The following is an 18557-nucleotide window of genomic DNA, read 5'->3' as shown; positions in this document are numbered from 1 at the left end:
GGTGGAGTGAGCACTGATGGGAGCACTCACCCATGGATGTGTCTATTGTCTAGTGGAGTGAGTGCTGATGGGGGAGCACTCGTCCATGGACGTTCCTCGTGTCCAGTGGAGTGAGCACTGACAGGGAGCATCACCCATAGACGTCCCTTTTTTCTGGTGGAGTGCGCACTGATAGGGGAATACTCACCCATGGACGTGTCTCTTGTGGAGTGAGTGCTGACGGGAGCACTCACCCATGGATGTCCCTCTCATCGGATGGAGTGAGCACCAACAGGGGAGCACTCATCCATGGAAGATTTAGTAGAAATGTATGTTACATTTCAAGGAAATGATCGATCAATTTTAAAAGAAGGAATTTTTCAAAATAGCTTCTCTGGACGTGGAATAATAAAGCCTCAGGGTTAAACCCAGCATAAAGAAGAACATGATAAGCAGCGCCAGAACCTAAGTCAGCCACTTGTAGTGTAAGTCCCTTTGTGTTCTAATTATGTGTGGATCTATTCCTGAAACCCACTTCGTATCAAAGAAATGCAAAAGTGATCACAAAAGTAAAAGTACAAATATATGCACAGTTTTAAAGAGTTATAAAATAGTCAAAAATAACTACGTTCCATCAAGGTGATTCCCATTAATCAAATACTTTGAATTGTCCCTAAAGCAAAAAATAGTTGGCTTTTATAAATATACAGTATCTTATGCACACTCAAGTTTGAGAAGTGTCAAGGAAAACTAAAGGAAGAAGCAAAAGGAACATTTATTTATAGAAATGAAATTCTGTTATTTTTCCATGAGCTGTTCTTCCTAAGGCTTTTAAAAATTATTAAAATCATGTTGAAATTGAAGATACTTTTTTTAAATAATGTTTTTCTTTAACAGTCATAAACAATCCTTCTCTGAAGTTAGTTTTGTTTTCTTGTTTATTCATCCCACCAGTGTGAGCTCCTTGCGGACGGGGGTACATGCACGGAATATAGTGAGTCCGTGGTGCGTATTTGCTGGATAAACAAATATGAATTGAGCCCCTACAGCTGCATGAAAGTTCATGTCTGCTGTTGTGAACATTTTTGTTACTAATTTGATGCTCCTGAGTTATTCAAACCCTTGCACCCCCCGCGGTTTCTTGCTTTTCCATGATCCCCAACGCCTTTCATTTTAAAACAGGCTTTCTTGCTGAACCGCGTGACCTGCGGTCCCAACAGTTGGGTCCTCAGCACATGTCGGACGAGCACAGAGACGTGGCGGTCGTGGGCCCTCAGGAGACAGTCTAAGCCCTGGGCTCGTCCCTGCGATCGCCACATGGTTTGCGTGAGGAGCCTGGGGTGACTTCCTGCTCTGATACTTTGAAAATGTCATTGTGGGAAAGGTGGTTTCTCAGAATCAAACTCTATCGGCAGGATATTCATTCAGTTCAGACTTGGGAGGTGGTGGGAGGAGCCAGCCAGCTTGGCCGCAGCAGTGTGACAGGTGACTGCTGGGGGTGGACTCCAGAGGGCGGTCCCTGCCCCTGAGGCATCCCCCCCCCCCCCCCCCCCCCCCCCCCCCCCCCCCCCCCCCCCCCCCCCCCCCCCCCCCCCCCCCCCCCCCCCCGCCACGAGACTTTCTAGGAGCTCTCTTCCCCATGCGGTCAGCTTCTTTGGGCAAAAGAGTTCAGCTAAATCAAAATTCCGCCTACAGCAAAGAGGAAGGAGGATTCCTTATCCTAGCAGACTTCGCCGTGCAGTTAATTTCTTTAGCAAAATACCACGCTCCCTAAGTAAAACAGATGCGACATGCATTTAACAAAACTTGACTTCCAAGTTGGAGGAAGCGATACAGGTGCGTTTATGAAATCTGTGCATATGGTGGAAATCCTAGAAACAAGCTATAGGTAAAATTTTTCTTTCAAACACTTTTTTAAAAATAGTTGGTTTTTATAAGTACATCCTGGTAGAGGGTCTTACGCACACTCACGTTTGAGAAGCGTCAAGCAAAACGAAAAGAAAGAGCCAAGGAACATTTGAACCCACGTTCGGATCTCAGTGATGGCTGGGGAGAGCGGAAGGACCCGAATGCCACAGATTGGAACACGCTCGGTCCCGAGAGCGCACCTGCTTGTGCTACTGCTGCTTTCCTTCCGTGCTTCTCAGTCCACCGGGGCCTTTGGCCGTGCGTCCTGAATTTCTCAGATAAAGATTAAAAACGCATAGCCTTCGTAACTTTAGAATCTATTAATAAATGTGTGTAAGAATCAAATCAAGCGGTCCCTCCTCTCTCGGGGGGTTGAGGAGAGGTAAGGGGCCAGGAGTCGAAGAGCGTGTGCAATACTGCCGTGTGGACAGGGTTTCCGTGTGGAGGCAGCGGGAGGGCTTTCCCTGTAACTCGCTCAGGGATGCTCTCCGGGAGGTCAGATGCGGTCCGCAGGTCACTGGAGAACAATTAGGAGACACACATAAACGAGTGTGTATTAATGCAGGGATGCAAAAATAAGGGCCGTTCGCTGAATGTCTGCTCGCCACGCGTGCCCAGCTTGGTCGTTTCTGAACGGCTCTAGGTGAAGTCATTACGCAGCCAGCTCTGAAATCCAATTTCCTGTCCGTTCTGAAGCATCTGAGGGTCAGCACGGGTGTGTGCGTGTGCGTGGCTGTATGCATGTGTGCATGTGTGCGTTCATGCGCGCCTGTGTGTGGCTGCATGCATGCGCGTGTGCGTTCCTGAGTGTGTGTGTGTGTGTGTGTGTGTGTGGCTGCATGCATGCGTGTGTATGTTCCTGAGTGCCTGCGTGTGTGTGCGCATGCATGCCTGCGTGTGTGCGCGTGTGCATTGGGACATGGTTGCCAGGGCACATACCGGATTCAGTGGCCCTTTTGGAGACTGCGCCTGTTGATATGCGATTCGGCGCCAGGCTTGGTGTTATCCATGGAAACGGTGGCAAGCAGCAAATTGGAGAAAGCTTAGTGAAAAGAAAACAGCACGACTCAGCAGTTTACTTGGCTAGGATGTTGAAAGAGGGGGAGTCACAGCCCTGTTTGAACTCAGGGACGGGGCTTGGTCAGCGTCGGGACGGTTAGGCTGCGCTCTGGACCTGACGAGGACACAGACGGCAGGAGCAGAACGGAAGGTGGCCTCCCTCCCGGTGCGGCTCTGGTCCATCCCGCTCTGCGAGGGCCCTGTGCACATGCTGTGGGTCAGAGCCAGTGACGTGGAGCGGAGTCCTGGCCACTTGTTTCTCGCACCCTGTTGGTCACGCAGCCAGCCCCCCGGGGAGAGCCCTTCCGAGGGTCTCACCCTGACCGGTCACCACTGGCCCGTCAGTGTCTCTTCACAGTAAGTACCGCCGGCACGCCGGCCCGACAGGCCCCCGGGACCCGGGACCCTCGGCTCAGAGCGGTGCTGCGAACGGGGGTCTTTCGGGCCTCGACCAGGGTGCTGTGCGGGGACGTGTCTCCTTCCAGCAAATAAGACGTGTTGTAACTGACCCGCAGCACAGATGTGAAGGGTCACTTGTGGGGTCCGTGGGGTTGTGGCCTTTGGAAGACTGTCTGCGGACACTCCGGGCTCAGAGCCCCCAACAAGGCGGTCTCGAACGTGGCCTGCGGTGCTTCATTTCCCTCCAACGTTACGTGGACATCTAGGTCTATTATTATGTGTAACCTTGACGGGGTTTTGAAGCCAAACTCTCAGGTTTTGTAAGAAGAGGCAGAGCTTCGTCTTATTGAGAGTGAGTGACACAGTCTGTGTTTCAGAAGCTGCTCAGAGTTTCTAACTGTGTTTTTCCCCTTCCTTTTCCTTTCCCCCCAGATGAATCGGCTCCTAAGGAAGTCAGCAGGGTAAGTAATGCGACCGTCACTCCTGCTACCACCGTGCAGGACACGAACGCTCTCGTACGTCTCCTCAGTGCCCTAACACGTTCAGGCTCTAGAAAAACAATGACGAACCTGGCGTGTCCTCTCTGGAGCATCGCCCGTGAGCGGCCGTAAACAGGAGGCCCCCAGACCACGCACAGCCAACAGCTGCGTCCCGTCTGGCCTGCGCATGCCCGTGGGGGGTTTGGGGCGAGTTGCCAGCATTAGGCATTGAGAGCCTGCATGGAAACCCCGGGTCTCTCCAGAAACCGTAAGAGAAGGCAACACCGACCGCGCCGGCCTTGCCCGCGTGCAGGGGGCTGCTCAGGCCAGCACGGAGGCCCCCCCCCAGCAGCTTTCCCCACGCCTGTTACCTGCCCAGACCCTGCCTTCGAGGTCACCCACCTTCTTTTAGGGAGAACAGAAGGTGACCCCTTGTGTATTTGAGACGCGACGTTCCTCAGGACTTTTAGAAACATTAAATGCACTGTTTTTGTGTCCAGGTGAAATGCCTTCGTGCAAACTTTAAGAGACCTAGCAAACTTGAAAGTCTGTGGGCCTGAGTACTGGAAGCAGCCTACAGGGCTTGGTACCACACAGTCAGAATGAATGACGTATAAAAGCATTAATTATATATCCTATATGTAATAAAGATCTTATATGTGGATTAAATAGTGAAAATCATCAGTTTGGATTACGTCGGACGCAGCTTTAGGTGAGACCTCGCTGTTATAACACAGACTGCGGTGTTGTTCAGACGGTCACATATGCAGGTGTATTCCTTTGCTTCTGGAAATCTGAAGAAAGGAAGCTCTAATGTGACCAGGCCATTGCTGGGGACTGGGCACAGTCCCCTCCGTCCATAGCAACTGTAATTTACAGGAAATTTGGGGGTTTCAGGGGCCAGAAGGGTCAGCCTGGAGACTTTGCAGCCCCCGGGAGTGGCGTCAAAGGCTAAAAAGTGATGTTTGGGGACCAAGAGGGGCTTCTGACAGGCAGGCGCGGGCCGGGCCGTCAGCTGGTGGGGTGTCCCATCGTGTCACGCCCCTGAGGCGGCACGTGGTAGGTGAAGGGCGGTGGGGAGACAGGTGCAGTGTTCTCATCAATAGTCCTGTGCGGTTTCTCACTCACACTGTGGGGAATGCCTGGCCTCAGTGTAACATTTGCAATTCTGCAGAAATTTTAGGTTTGATTGTTGGCTTGGGGGCGGGGGGGGAAGCCCGGGGTGGGGGGAAGCCCAAAAGACATGGTTGTGGCAGCCAGTCTGTGTGTTTCCTGACCGTCTATTCTGTTGACGACAGAACTGTGTTCCCGACCTTGCTTAGTTGGGATGGTACCTCTGTCCCCTGGTCTCTGCAACACTCTCTCTTTGCCCCCGGTGTCCCCAAATACAGAAAGTCTCTACCAGGGTGCTGTAACTGGTTTTGCAGTTGCGTCTCACTCCTTTAAATATGCACTGGGATATATTTGGGTAGAACAGTTGTGTAGATGAAGAGTGGCCTTTTTTTTACTGACTACATTTCTGTATAGTTTAGTTCTACAAAATACTGCTGCAAGACACCTCGGGTTCAGATAATGACAGTGTCACCTCACCCTCAGCACGCACCACCTCCTTTCTGGGCCAAGAGAGGAGACGCTGTGTGTCCACACAGCACCACACACTGTTTTTAAAGCCATTAAAAATGATGGCAAAACTATACATAGACATTATTCTTTGCTATTATTTTTTAAGTTTCTCTCATTTGATGCTCAGATTTGAGAAAGTCGATCTCCAGCTGAGAAATACTAAATATACAAGCTGATCATCTAGAATAGGGTCCATTGCCAAGGTCTTTAAAAGGTAGTCCCTGAATAGCCCCCGTATCATCGAGGTTTCTGACCGACACTGAAGAGTTTGGTTTCTGTGATCATGCGCTATCGTTTTAAATTAAAACTGAGGTTTAGAAACCCGGTGGAAGCTTGTGGGAGATGGCGATGCCGCTGGGCTCCCATTCCGGAACATCCGTTGTCAAAACTCCGGCCCTTTATGAGGGTGACTGTTACACCCGCAGGCAGTTCTGATGCTGCGGGACTTTCTCCCCTAGGGCCAGGCACCCTCTCCTTACTTATCATCTGTTGGTATGGATTATTTTTTCTTTTTCTTTTTTGCTGTTAGTGTGGTTTTGACTTCTGTAGCAAGTCGATACCACACACTATGGCCGCACCCCACCAGAGCGTCTTTGAGTAGATGAACTGTGCTCTCTCTCTTCCGGTGAGGCATACTTCCTGCTAAACCTTTCCTCACAGTGCCTCCTCCGCGTCTAGGCTGACACTCTCCGGACCAAGGGTACGTTGTCAATATATTTTTAGAAGGTGGCAGCAGTGACTTGCCTGTGCGGACCCGTAGTGGCCGGACGCTGGGATACCGTGAGGCAGGGCAGGCACCTCCTTGGAAACAGTGTTTGATGAAAGGATTCACTTCCTAAAGAAACGACACCACTTTTCTGGTTGCTGATCTTTCGGTAAACCTGAGAGTTTGCATGTGAAGCCAGGTCACAGGTAAGTCTGCCCTTCCGCTCTCTCCTTTCTCTCCTTCGCCCCCTCTCTCTCCCCGTCCTCCTCCTTACCTGCCATCCAGTCGACAGACAGATCGTAACTGAGCATTGATGTCCCAGCATTGTCCCAGGTGCTGGGGACACAGTGCTGAGCAAAATGGTGGTCCGTTCTCCTCCTGTGCAAGGGGGTGGTGCCTCTGATGTATACACAGCAGGCCGTGCTGAGTTCTGTGATGAATTCGTACATGGAAGAGGCCCGCTGAATTCGGCGAGAGAGGGTGGTGGTGGGCGTGGACGGCCGTACTGGCTTCTTGTAGACGGACGGGGGTCGGGGGAGTTTATTTGATACGTTGTCACTTGAGCAGAGACCGGAGGGAGTAAGAAGACCAGGAGGAGGAGACCAGGGCCTTGAAGTAGGCGAGCGCGGCTGGGGCAGACCCCATTCCTGGGGGCGCGGGGGCGGGGGCTGCAGTAGAAGGGGCTCAGGCTGTGGGTCGAGTCCTGGGCACAAGTGGAAATGACTGGGTCACAGTCTAACATAAAAATGTTTTTTTCATGTTTATTTTTGAGACCGAAACAGAGCACAAGAAGGGAAGGGCAGAGAGAGACAGAATCGGAAGCAGGCTCCAGGCTCTGAGCTGTCAGCACAGGGCCTGAAGCGGGGTTCAATGTCATGGACCACGAGATCATGACCTGAGCCAAAGTCAGGCCCCTAACCGACTGAGCCCCCCGGGCGCCCCTGGGTCACGATCTAACTTAAATGCTGGCCGCATTCCCTGTGGCCGCTGGGCTGAGAGCACGCACGGGCACGAGAACGTGGGCACGGAGGGCCTGGCGGCGGTCTTGGTGCGGTGGGGGCCGGAGCGGGGGCTCTCACCCTGCAGTGCGAGCAGGAGTCGGGCGTGCGAGGAGGCGAGAGTGCCCAGGCTCTGCTCACAGGTGGTCTGTGGTGTGTAAGACGGAGCTCAGGAGCGGCCCCCACTCGTTCGGTGTAAACACCTGCTGGAATCAGGTGTCTCCCTCGTGCTGTGGGGGGACAGCAGGGAGGCGGGAGACGGGACATCTCAGCCATCACACGGCGGACAGACAGACAGACGGTGCTTCTGCCGTCGAGCCAGGAGGAAAGGTCCTGGCTAGAGACGTAGGTGTCCCCGGATGTCTGTGTCACAGAGCCAGGGGACGAAACGACGTCACTGAGGGAGTTTGTCTTTGGAGGAAACGGGTCCGAGCTCTGAACTCTGGGCACGCCAGTTCTGTGGAGAAGACACGGAAGAGTTTGCAAAGAAGAGTAAGAAGGAAAAGTCGGTAAAGTGAAGAAAACCAAGGAAAGTTCTTTGTCCCAGAGTAAAAAAATAAATTTAACTGGAAGACGCCATTTCTTTAAGCTCCGTTTGTCTGGTGTTGAGCCATCCCAGCGCTCCGAGGAAAGCCTCCGGCTTCCTTCTGCTACCCAGCACCCTCTGTTTCTCTGTTTTGACGCTACCAATTTGAGTCCTTTGTCCACACTGTTTCCCGTGCCCCCTTTTCCGATTGTGGACAGCGCCGCACGTGGCGATTTCACCCCCAGGAGGGAGATGCCGCGTCACGCGCCTGGCTGGAGTCAGCGTATCCCGAGCGGTCCGCTGTGTTCTTCCGACCGCGCATCGTCACCCGCTCGCGGGCCCCAGAGACTGCTCCCCAGTCCTCACCCAGGGAGAAACGAGACAGAACTTCTCCCCTCCCAGTGTTTCCACCGGTGTGGGGTGGAGACAGGAAGCACAAGTACCTAACACGTGCGTGTGCACGTGCAGCCGGGCGTGGCTCCCGGGGGCAGTAACTGAGGACAGACACGAGACACGTGAGGCTGTGACCCTTGCTGGGGCGCGGAGGAGCCTTCCAGGCGGATGGCACAGCAGGTGCAGGGGAGAGGCGAGCGGAGGCTGCCTGCGGCGCAGGGCCGGGAGGCGGCGGCGGCAGCCGTGTGTGTCACTCGCGATTCGTCTTTTCTTGTGTTATTACTATTGCTGCTTGTTGAAGCGGTTCCAAGTTATGAGTCAAAACGTTGAAGACAAGGCAGGCGAGAGGAAACATGAGGAAAAGGAGTGGATCTGGGTGCCAAGTGGCTGGGACGCGCCAGGTTCCAGCCCGCTCCGGGGTTCCTGGAGATCTTCTTTGTCCCTCACACTGCTGTGGGTCTGTTCCACTATGTCTTGATTTTTTTTCCTTGTAAATGTTGCTATTTTCTTTTCTGAACATTTAGAAAACTGTCATTTGCTGTTGGAATTCATTACTTTTACTAGGTTGTATGTAAATGTTTTCGCTATTGTTAGTTTAGCCTGGCACGTGGTAAGCTTTCTCACTCCATCTTACAAGTCCTGCTGTAGCTCAGCATATCTGGTGTGCTGTTTTCCCGGCTCCTTGGTGCCGTCCTTGCTGTTTTGTTCTCTTCAGGATCCCCAAGTACCCAGTCCTTCTCTTCTCCCGTCCTCCCCGTGTGTTCCAGAAGGACCCCCGGGTTTGCCCTCCGCGTCTCTGGCACGGCCGTCGGCAGCACGCTTCTGTTCCAAGCTGTTGCTAATTCTGCTTCAGTTTACAATGGCCCTTCTTAATCAGAATTGCTTCTGTATTTTGGTTCTGTCTCTTCATTTCAGTGTGCCTTTTGACATCATGGATCACTTCCTAATATTCTTTAATGTTTTCAAAGCAGGTGCTTTCCTAAAACTCATTTTGTGCATGTTCTTTCTCTCACGACGCCTAAAATTAGCTTTGTCCTGTATAGTACCAACACCTTGCGTATTTTTGGCAGTTTTTCTTTTTTCTAATATTGTTATATATGTTAAGAGGTCATTTGTTGGCTCCTTTTTTTATGTTTGTTTATCTTCGACTGATGCTAGGCTTGGTGTCCGGAGGAGAACTTCCTTGTCTGTGCGCACCATTATGTGCGCACCATTATGTGAGATTCCTCCTCTTAGATGCGGTGCTGGCAGGCCAGCCGGTGACGTTCAAGGACACAGATTGAGTAGGAGGTGACCCAGGAGAGCGGCAGGCATTCCCACAGGGAGATTCACCTCTCCGCTTGTCTGCAGGTTAACTGGGACAAATACCGCCCTGGCATCAAGATCTCTGCAGTGTTTTCATTTCAGCCTCACCTGGTAAACAGTGCGACCACATCCAGTCTCTTTAGTGATTTTGTAAAATTGAAGGAATGCTCAATTCTGTTAGTGAACCCTGGTTTCCTTGGATTTCTGCTCAGTGTATTTTTTTATATTTCTTATTTATTTTTGAGAGACAGAGAGAAACAGCGTGAGCAGGGGAGGAGGGGGAGGGAGAGACACAGAATCGGAAGCAGGCTCCAGGCTCTGAGCTGTCAAGACAGCCCAACGCGGGGCTTGAACCCACAGTCTGTAAGATCATGACCTGAGCTGGAGTCGGCCGCTTAACCAACGGAGCCCCCGGGCGCCCCTGCTCAGTGTATTTCTAAACACAGAGCCCAGCCGCACAGGCAGAGGGTGCTCACGGCCCCTGCGCGCCGCCCGTGATTGGCATCCTGTGCCACTAATCTCCCCAGAGCGTTAGTTGCTAACTTCAGGCAACGGTGCCATTTCTTGGGACAGGGAGTTTTAAGTAAGCCCTTGGTGACTGTTTTCAAATTGGTTTCACTGGTTTAATGTCACCTTGAAGCTGGTGGCGTGCGGCCACTGCAGTTGCCCGGTTTCTCTGTTTTTATCTTTAGTACCTGACAGTGAGAGAGGAAAGAGGATGATAGAATCACAACTTTTAGACAATTGCCTTTCCTGGGGCAGTCTTTTGTTCATATTTTTAAAATATCTATCACTGTATTTATTAAGAATTTCTGCATTACGTGCTTACCACCCACCATCACACGTCCTACAGCCTAATTTTGCATGAGGTGATAATCAGCTTTGGTATAGGAAGCAGTGTGATCAGGATGGGAAGGTTTTCAGGCACAAAGGTGAACAGTTTCTTCTCTCAGAGGAGTTTAAGGAGAGAGGGGGTTTGCTGATGATGGACAGTGAGTTCCAAGGCCCGGCGGGAGGAGTTTTGTGCTGGGGAGGGAGGAAGGGGTGGTGGCTCAGGTTGGCCCCTGCTGCGTGGAGTAGCTTTCTAAGACGTGAGGGAAGCACTGAGAACGGTAGCCTGCGGTCATTTGCAAACTCCTCCCTCCCCCTTCCCTCCCTTCCTCTCACCCTCTGCCCCCTCCACCCTTTGCTTTGCTTTTGTTTTGCTTTTCTGTTTGTTCATTTCACTGTCAGAGATTTATTTAAACCTTTTCTTTATAGAATCTAGTTTTATTTGACTGAAGTCATAGTGCTTTGTAATAGTCAGAGGTCGAGGTGGTCTCACTGGTTTAATGTCACTGACTGTTAGACACCAGCAGTGGCGTCAGGACCTCACTCAGCCTAACAGGCCGTTGAGTAAGATCGATTACTTGACTTCTAAATGCATCTACTCCAGATTCAAATTATAAGAGCAGTGCTCAGTTTCACACTGAAGGGAAAGAATTTATATAAAACTGAGCATTTGTTGTGAGGAATGGGTTGGTGATTTCATATGAGGAATTTTCCCCCTGCTGGTTAGTGCCTCCGTTTTGTATTTGTACTATGTTCTTTTTTCTTTGCAACTTAAAATCGGTTTTGCTTGACATTTTGTGTAAAGAGTGTTGAACCTTGAGGGATTGGATGGTAGTGTTTCCTAGATCGACTGTTCTTATGATGCTGCATAAAACTAGGGCGGGTGATTTAAACACTGCTTCTATCAAAAAGTACAAATGAACAAGAGGATTAGGATAACCAGCTACATCACGTGGCTGGAAGTGAAACTTGACCACCAGCTGACTTGACCGTGTTCTTGACTAGTCAGTCACTGAGTGAGAATTCAGGATTTCCAGAGTTACGATCTGAATCCGTTTAAGAGAGAGCATGGCATTATACCATGTGAAATGAACCAATGACCTGGAAGTTAAAAGTATGTGAACCTTGTGAAGTCAATCATAAAAGGACTAACCAGATAACTATGATATAGGTGTGCAGTTTTTCTGTGCGTGGAATTTTCTGAGAGCAAATTGCAGCAGTATTAGAAAAAACACTGTCGATACATAGTTCTGAATGTCTCCATTTCCATTTGCTCGTGTTATTGGTTTCCATTTAGCATTTTAGCTGCTTTTGCTGGGGGGCGGTTACTGTTTGCCTTTGCTTGGTAAGCTTGGCAAGACTTCTTTTACGTGGTAGGTGTTCAGGATTGTTCCCCCCTTCTGAGTCATGAACCCTAGCCTCGTCTCCATCGTTCTTAAATTATAGCTGACTCTACAGTTATGAGAAGACTCAGCTATTTGACATAAGCCCCTCTTGTTTGCTAGTCTGTATGTCACAGTGTCTCTTATTTCTGTGTTTGAGGTTGAGTATCGTGGTCTTAACTTTCTTTGCAAAGGCTCTTCTAACAGCTGTGCTTTTGATCCTGTTGGCGCCCGCTTTACCCGGTGCTGCTTTCATTTACTGAAAGTCATTTTACACTTGCATTTCTGAAAAAACCTTCTGAAATAATATTACGATCACCTTGATGCCACCAGTTATAGCGGTTGCGAAGATTTCCTTCCGGTCTTTTCTTCATGTGCACATGTTCACACAAGAGTAGGTACAGTGCACAGGCAGCTGTGATTTTTGATGTTTCAGTTTGCATTATGCTGTAAGCAGTTCCTTACGTTATGCAGTCTAATATTATATTTAGTGACTGAAACCATCCCACTGAATTCCTCTGTGGTATTATTTTACTTTCTCACAGTTGGATCATTGGATCTTTAGATTGTTTCTAATTTGTCATAGAGTTATTATCTTTGTGTGTATGGCAATTTTATTTTATTTATATATTTACTCATTCATTCTTGAGAGAGAGAGAGAGAGAGAGAGAGCACACATGTGCAAGAGAGGGAAAGAGAGAGGGAAAGAGAGTGTGGAGCCCAGAGCAGGGCTTGAGGTCACCCGAAGTGGGGCTTGAACTTGTGAACTGGGAGATCGTGACCTGAGCTGAAGTTGGACGCTTACCTGAGCCCCCCAGGCGCCCTGGCAGTTTTATTCTTATGAAATACTTGCTAAGGAAAAATGCCAGGATCTGAGGTTAGTAGGTCAATGGATCATATTTTATGGCATTTAATACTCATTTAGTATATATTTATCAAGTCACTTTTCCAGTTTATGCTTTCATTTTAGCCAAATTAAATGGGAAATTATACAACTTCTTTTGTGCAAATGGCAGTGACATTGTTTTAATATTTTTATTTGAAGAAAATAAGCATCTTCCCATAGTTAAATAGCTATTTTTCCTTATGTGTGAATTGCATCTCTGTGCCTTTTGTTGTGATACATTTAAAAGACCTTGTCTGATCATAGTGTAAATGTAAATCACACTTAGATTTGAATTCCTACTTTGCCACTATGTATCTGCGTGACCTTTAAACAAATTTTTTTCAGGGTACCTGGGTGGCTCGGTCGGTTTAGTGGCCAACTTTGGCTCAGGTCATGATCTTATGGCTCATGGGTTCAAGCCCTGCGTTGGGCTTTGTACTGACAGCTCAGAGCCTGGAGTCTGCTTCAGATTGTGTCTCCCTCTCTCTCTGCCCTTCCTCTGCTCATGCTCTGTCTCTCTGCCTCTCAAAATTAAATAAAATATTAAAAAATCCAAAATATACAAGGAGCTCACTAAACTCCATACACGAAAAATGAATGATCCAGTGAAGAAATGGGCAGAAGACCTGAATAGACACTTCTCTAAAGGGGACATCCAGATCGCCAACAGGCACATGAAACGATGCTCAGCGTCACTCATCAGGGAAATTCAAATCAAAACCACACTGAGATACCACCTCACACCAGTCAGAGGGGCTAAAATGAACAAATCAAGAGACTATAGATGCTGCCGAGGGTGTGGAGAGACGGGCACCCTCCTGCACTGTGGGTGGGAATGTAAACTGGTGCAACCGCTCTGGAAAACAATGTGGAGGCTCCTCAAAAAACTATCCATAGAACTCCCCTCTGACCCAGCAATAGCACTGCTAGGGATTTACCCAGGGGATACAGGAGTGCTGATGCATAGGGGCACATGTACCCCAATGTTCATAGCGGCACTGTCAACAATAGCCAAATCATGGAAAGGGCCTAAATGTCCATCACCTGATGAATGGATTAAGAAGATGTGGTATATATACACGATGGAGTACTACATGGCAATGAGAAAGAATGAAATTTGGCCATTTGTAGCAAAGTGGATGGACCTCTAGGGTGTCATGCTAAGCGAAATAAGCCAGGCAGAGAAGGATAGATACCGTATGTTTGCATTCATAGATCTAACAGGAGAGCCCTGGCAGGGGAGAAAAAGGGGGAAAGAGAGCGGAGGAGAGTGAGGGACACAGATCAAGGGAGACTACTGAATACTGAAAACAAACCATGGACTGAAGGGGGAGGGGGAGGGAGGGAGGGGTGATGGTCATGGTGGGGGGCACTTGTGGGGAGAAGCACTGGGTGTTACATGGAAACCAATTTGAGAATAAACTATTAAAAATGTTTTTTAAAATAATTTCTCAAAGCCTCAAATGTAAATGGGGATAAAATCAACCAAATTTAAGGATTGCAGCCAAAGTAGTATGAAAATTTGTATTCCTATGTTCATTTATTAGAACACCAAAAATAAACTTTAAAAAAGCAGAGGAGGGGAAATTAATGAGAGATGAAATGAATGATTCACAATTTAAAATATAGATGTGACTAATAATATAAAAAGATCTTGCATTGCAAAATAATGCAGTATGTTCTTAAATGGATCAGACTATCTTTGGCTACCCAAGACATAAAATACAAATCTTAATTAAGGAATCAGAAAGGGACTATAACTCTAAACAGGGAAATTATGAATAATTTAAGAGGAAATGCTATATACTAATACATTTGAAAATTTGGATATAAGGGCCAATTTGAGGATATCCTAAGTCATCAAAACTGAAGAAGAGTTTATAAACGTAAATACACTATTAGCCAAAGAAAAATCTGAAAGGTTTGTTAAAAGCACCTAAAATGGCATGATGTTTTCCAAAGCTTTACTGGATAATTCAACCAAACATTAAAGAGAAGAAAACTCCTACATCATATAAACTATGTAATTGAAAAGTTAAAGAGCTCATTCAAAGAGGGAAGTTTATTCCTGACGTGAAAGTTAGAACCTCACACACAACAGAACAAAACTGTCGACCACTTTCACTAGTGCAGACGAAGGGTAGAGATGCTAAGTAAGTAAACTCAGCAGCACTCTACTAAAAGTAAGTTTTCATTGCCGTGAGGTGAGGCAGGTCGGTGCAGTTGATCCTGCAGGAGATGAAGGTGCTTTGGGCCCGGGTAGCGATAATGCAGGTGGAGAGCGGAGCCTGCTCGACGGATGAGGTTCCCGATGTGTCTGGAAGGTAGAGCCGGTCAGCGCAGACCCCGGTGTAGGACATGGGGGACGTGCTGGTGCGGTGGGTGTGCCTGGCCCGCGGGGACGGGCTGCCACTGCATGGGGGGTCATCGGGTGCCCAGGTGTGGACGTGCCGCCTGAGGGGCCTAAGAGGTTTCTGGACAGGACCGCTAAGAAGGTGGTCGGGCGTCCGTGTGTGGAGTTCAGGTGAATGAATGAAGTGAATCGGGATGCGAGTTAGAGGTTTCTTGGAAATAGTGATTCAGGAACCGCAGCCCCGGACGGAAGGGGACACGTGAGGCTGGAGGAGATGACCGAGGGCGCGGGTGTGGTCGGAGTGAGGGGACCGCGGAGATGTTACACGTGGGACATGGGAGGTGGCTGAGTCAGGTCTGCGAGCATTGCGGTGAGGACGTCCACGGCCAGACGGGCAGCAGGCTGACGTTCCAGGGGTGCCGGGTGACCCTGGGATCACTGGTGACATCGCAGAGAGTGTCTCCTGGAGCCACAGGCGTGAGCGCGAAGGGAGAGAAGGGTGGCGGCGAGTCTACACGGCCGAGTCGTGGGGAGCGTCCCCTCCGGAGTGGGGAGCGGGGCCCAGCCACGGGGGGACTCGGAGGTTGACCGGTGTCATTTTCTCAGTCCCGCCTGTGGGGCTCGAGGCCTGGTGCCTGCACGTCTACACTCGGCAGGCACGGTCACTGTTGTGAGGAGGTCCTTGGGGTCGCCTCTGGGCGCACCCCATGCCTGCGGCTCCTGTCACAGCCCGGGACTTGGTTTCTAAGTCAAACGAGTGACTTATTTCTGTCATGGATGTTGTCGCAAGTTGATACCTGCTTTTACATTTTAAACTTTTATTTATATTGAGAGTGTGAGGGAGGGAGAGAATCCCAAGGGGGCTTCACACGTGTCGGCAGAGCCCCAACGCCGGGCTCGAACTTATGAGCCGTGAGGTCCCGACCCGAGCCGCAGCCAAGAGTCAGACGCTTAACTGACGGAGCCCCCCAGGTGCCCCTACTTGGATTTTCAAACTTTTTTTGTGAAAGGGTCAGTGGCACCCTCTTTGCTACCCCCCATTCTCGTTTGCCTTGGAGGCTCACGGCCTTCCGTGACTTCCCTGCGAGAGCTCGCTCCAGAACGTTCCTGCCAGGGGTGTCCGTTTATAATCCACTCTAACATACCTAAACCTTACATGTAGTACTCTGTATATAGCATGTTCTGGTAAAGTTAAACATACCTGTACTTTTTGACCCATGAACTTCACTCTTTACAGATTTGCCTAAGATAATTGGAAGCCTGTGTTCACAGAAAGACTTCTGTGCTCTTCTGGGTTCACAGGAAGATGTCAACGGTAGCTTTATTCATAATAGCCCAGAGCTAGAAAACCTAACCCCCCCCAGGGCCGAGGCTGGTAGAACAGAGAGATACACACTCTGTTCTGAGTCACACAGCAGCAGGCGCCAGCGGGGGGAAGGGACACAGCCCTGGGGCCCGGCGGTGGAGTGTCAGGCAGGTAAACGAGGGGCCAAACAGGACGCGCTGTATGCGTCTGTTCAGACGGCATCCTGTCACAAGCGAGGCCAGTCTGTGGCCGAAGAAAGTCACCATCAGTGGTAGCCTCGGGGGCAGGATGATTCAGAAGGACCACGGAGAGATTGTACAAGGTCCTGTGTCCTTTGTTGTCATCATTATTATTCTTACTGTTGTTGTTGTCACTGGGATGTTTATTTTTTTTTAAATATTTCATTTAAAAATTACTTTTTATTTTTGACAACTAAGAAAGAACTGCCTAGGTTTCCGTGTACGTGCTAGTGTACAACACGCTGATTTACACGCGTGTCCGTGTGAAGTGATGGCCGTGGTCCAGTTGACCAGCACACCCTCCCTCGCGGGGCCGGGGGCGGGGGGGGGGGGAGTGCGGCCAGGACGCGGGGGCCTCGGGCCTGCAGTTTCCGAGTTCCCGGTCCCGCGCTGGCCCCGTCCTGTACACCCCACCCCGGACGTTTTCACCTCAGAGCCAAGTTGGTAACCTTTTTCATTCACTGTGTGTATTTAGTATTTCGCATTATCGGTGTAGAAGCTAAGTAATCACGAGTGTGCAGCGGCGTCCTGGGGGTGGCTGGCTCGTCACGAGCCTGCTGCAGGCCACGCCGCGGTCACGTGCGTTGCTTAGCCTCACACAGGGTTGTGTCCGTCGTTTGTGGGCGCAGGGCCCAGGACGGCTGCTGAGTGAGTGAGCAGAGGGGGCCGCTGCTTCCCCGGGCCTACTTCCGCTTTCTTCTCGTCTTTACGTTTAACGTCCTTTTGTGGACAGACGTTTTCTCTACGTAAAGGAAGAGAGACTTGCGTATTGACCGGCACGCACCTGCCACCCGGCTTCAGTGAGGACCGTTTGGCTTTTCCTGTTGCGTCTACACGTCCCCTCCCCTTTTTGATCACTGGTGTCATTTAAAGCAAATCTCTGTCATCGTGTAATTTCAGCCGTAAAGACTCTGGAGGAGCTTCTAACGGTAAATGACATTTTCTACAAGAACCTCACTCACATGCCGTTTTCATGCCTGAGAGCCCTGCGTAGCAGCAGTATCTTCATACTTGGGCCAAATTCAATTTCCCTCGACTGAAAAGATTCTTTTTAAGTTGTTTTCATCAAATCAGGATCCTTAAATGGTTACACGTGGCATTGGATTGGTATGTCCCTGTGTCTGTTTTCTCTTTAAGTTGGTCTCTCTCTTTTTTAAAATGATCATCTTTTAAAAAAATGTTAATTCCAGTGTAATTGACATCCAGTGTCCCGTTCGTTCTGGGTGTATAATATGGTGATTCGCCAGTTGTGTGTGTCACTCAGCGCCCGTCACAAACACGTGCTCTGTGATCCCCGCCCCCCGCCCACCTCTCTTCCGGTAATTTGTTCTCTTATGTAAGAGTCCAGTTTTTGTTCCTTTTTTTCATTCTTTGTTTTGTTTCTTAAATTCCCCATATAAGCAAAATCATGTGGTGTTTGTCTTTCTCCGACTCACTGACTTCACTGAGCGAACCACCATCTAGATCCATCCGATGGCAAGGTCTCATCCTCTTTCGTGGCTGAGCCATCTCCCGTTGTGTTGACACCACACCTTCTTTGTCCCTTCATCTTTTTGTGGACGCGTGGGTTACATCCACGGTCTGGCTGTCGTAAGTAACGCTGCTGTCAACATAAGGGTGCGTATAGCTTTTCAAATGAGTGTTTCCATGATCTTTGGGCAAACACTCAGAGGCAGAGCGACTGGATCATATGGTGATTCGATTCTTAGTGTGCTGTGGAGCCGCCAGACTGCTTTCCACAGCGGCTGCACCAGTTTGCATTTGCACCACAGAGTCTGTAACCTTTGACCCTGCTCCCCCCATGCCCCCACCCCACCTCAGCCCCGGACACCTGCCGATGTGATCTGCACTCCTGTGAGGCCGGCCTTTGAGATCCCACGTGTGAGTGAGACAATGCAGTCTCCCCTATACAGTTGGTCTTTCTGTGTCTAGTTTATTTTATTTAGCATAATGCCCTTTAGTTTCATTCATGTTACCACAAAATAGCAGGATTTCCTCCTTTTTTAGGACTGAACTTCTCTTTAATATTTAATTTTGAGGGAGGGCTTGAGAGAGAGAGAGAGAGAGAGAGAGACAGAGAGGAGAGCAAGCAGGGGAGGGGCAGAGGGAAAGGGAGACACAGACTCTGAAGCAGCTCCTGGCTCCGAGCTGTCAGCACAGAGCCTGACGCGGGGCTCGAACCCAC

The 18557-nt window shown here is 49.6% G+C and overlaps 1 protein-coding gene across 6 annotated transcripts in view; it reads left to right on the top strand.

Moving 5' to 3' along the window:
• The window catches only part of PDE10A (phosphodiesterase 10A), a 227918-nt gene that overhangs the window by 107871 nt on the left and 101490 nt on the right, over positions 1-18557 (top strand). For all 6 annotated transcript variants that reach the window (XM_029944403.1, XM_029944402.1, XM_029944400.1 and 3 more), the window contains one exon: positions 3778-3806. In XM_029944403.1, the coding sequence (XP_029800263.1) occupies positions 3778-3806 (29 nt within the window). The remainder of the gene's footprint in view (positions 1-3777; positions 3807-18557) is intronic.

This window comes from Suricata suricatta, chromosome 7 (genome assembly GCF_006229205.1).
Source record: "Suricata suricatta isolate VVHF042 chromosome 7, meerkat_22Aug2017_6uvM2_HiC, whole genome shotgun sequence".
NCBI classification, from domain to species: Eukaryota; Metazoa; Chordata; class Mammalia; order Carnivora; family Herpestidae; genus Suricata; species Suricata suricatta.
This window is presented reverse-complemented; position numbering and strand designations above follow the sequence as displayed.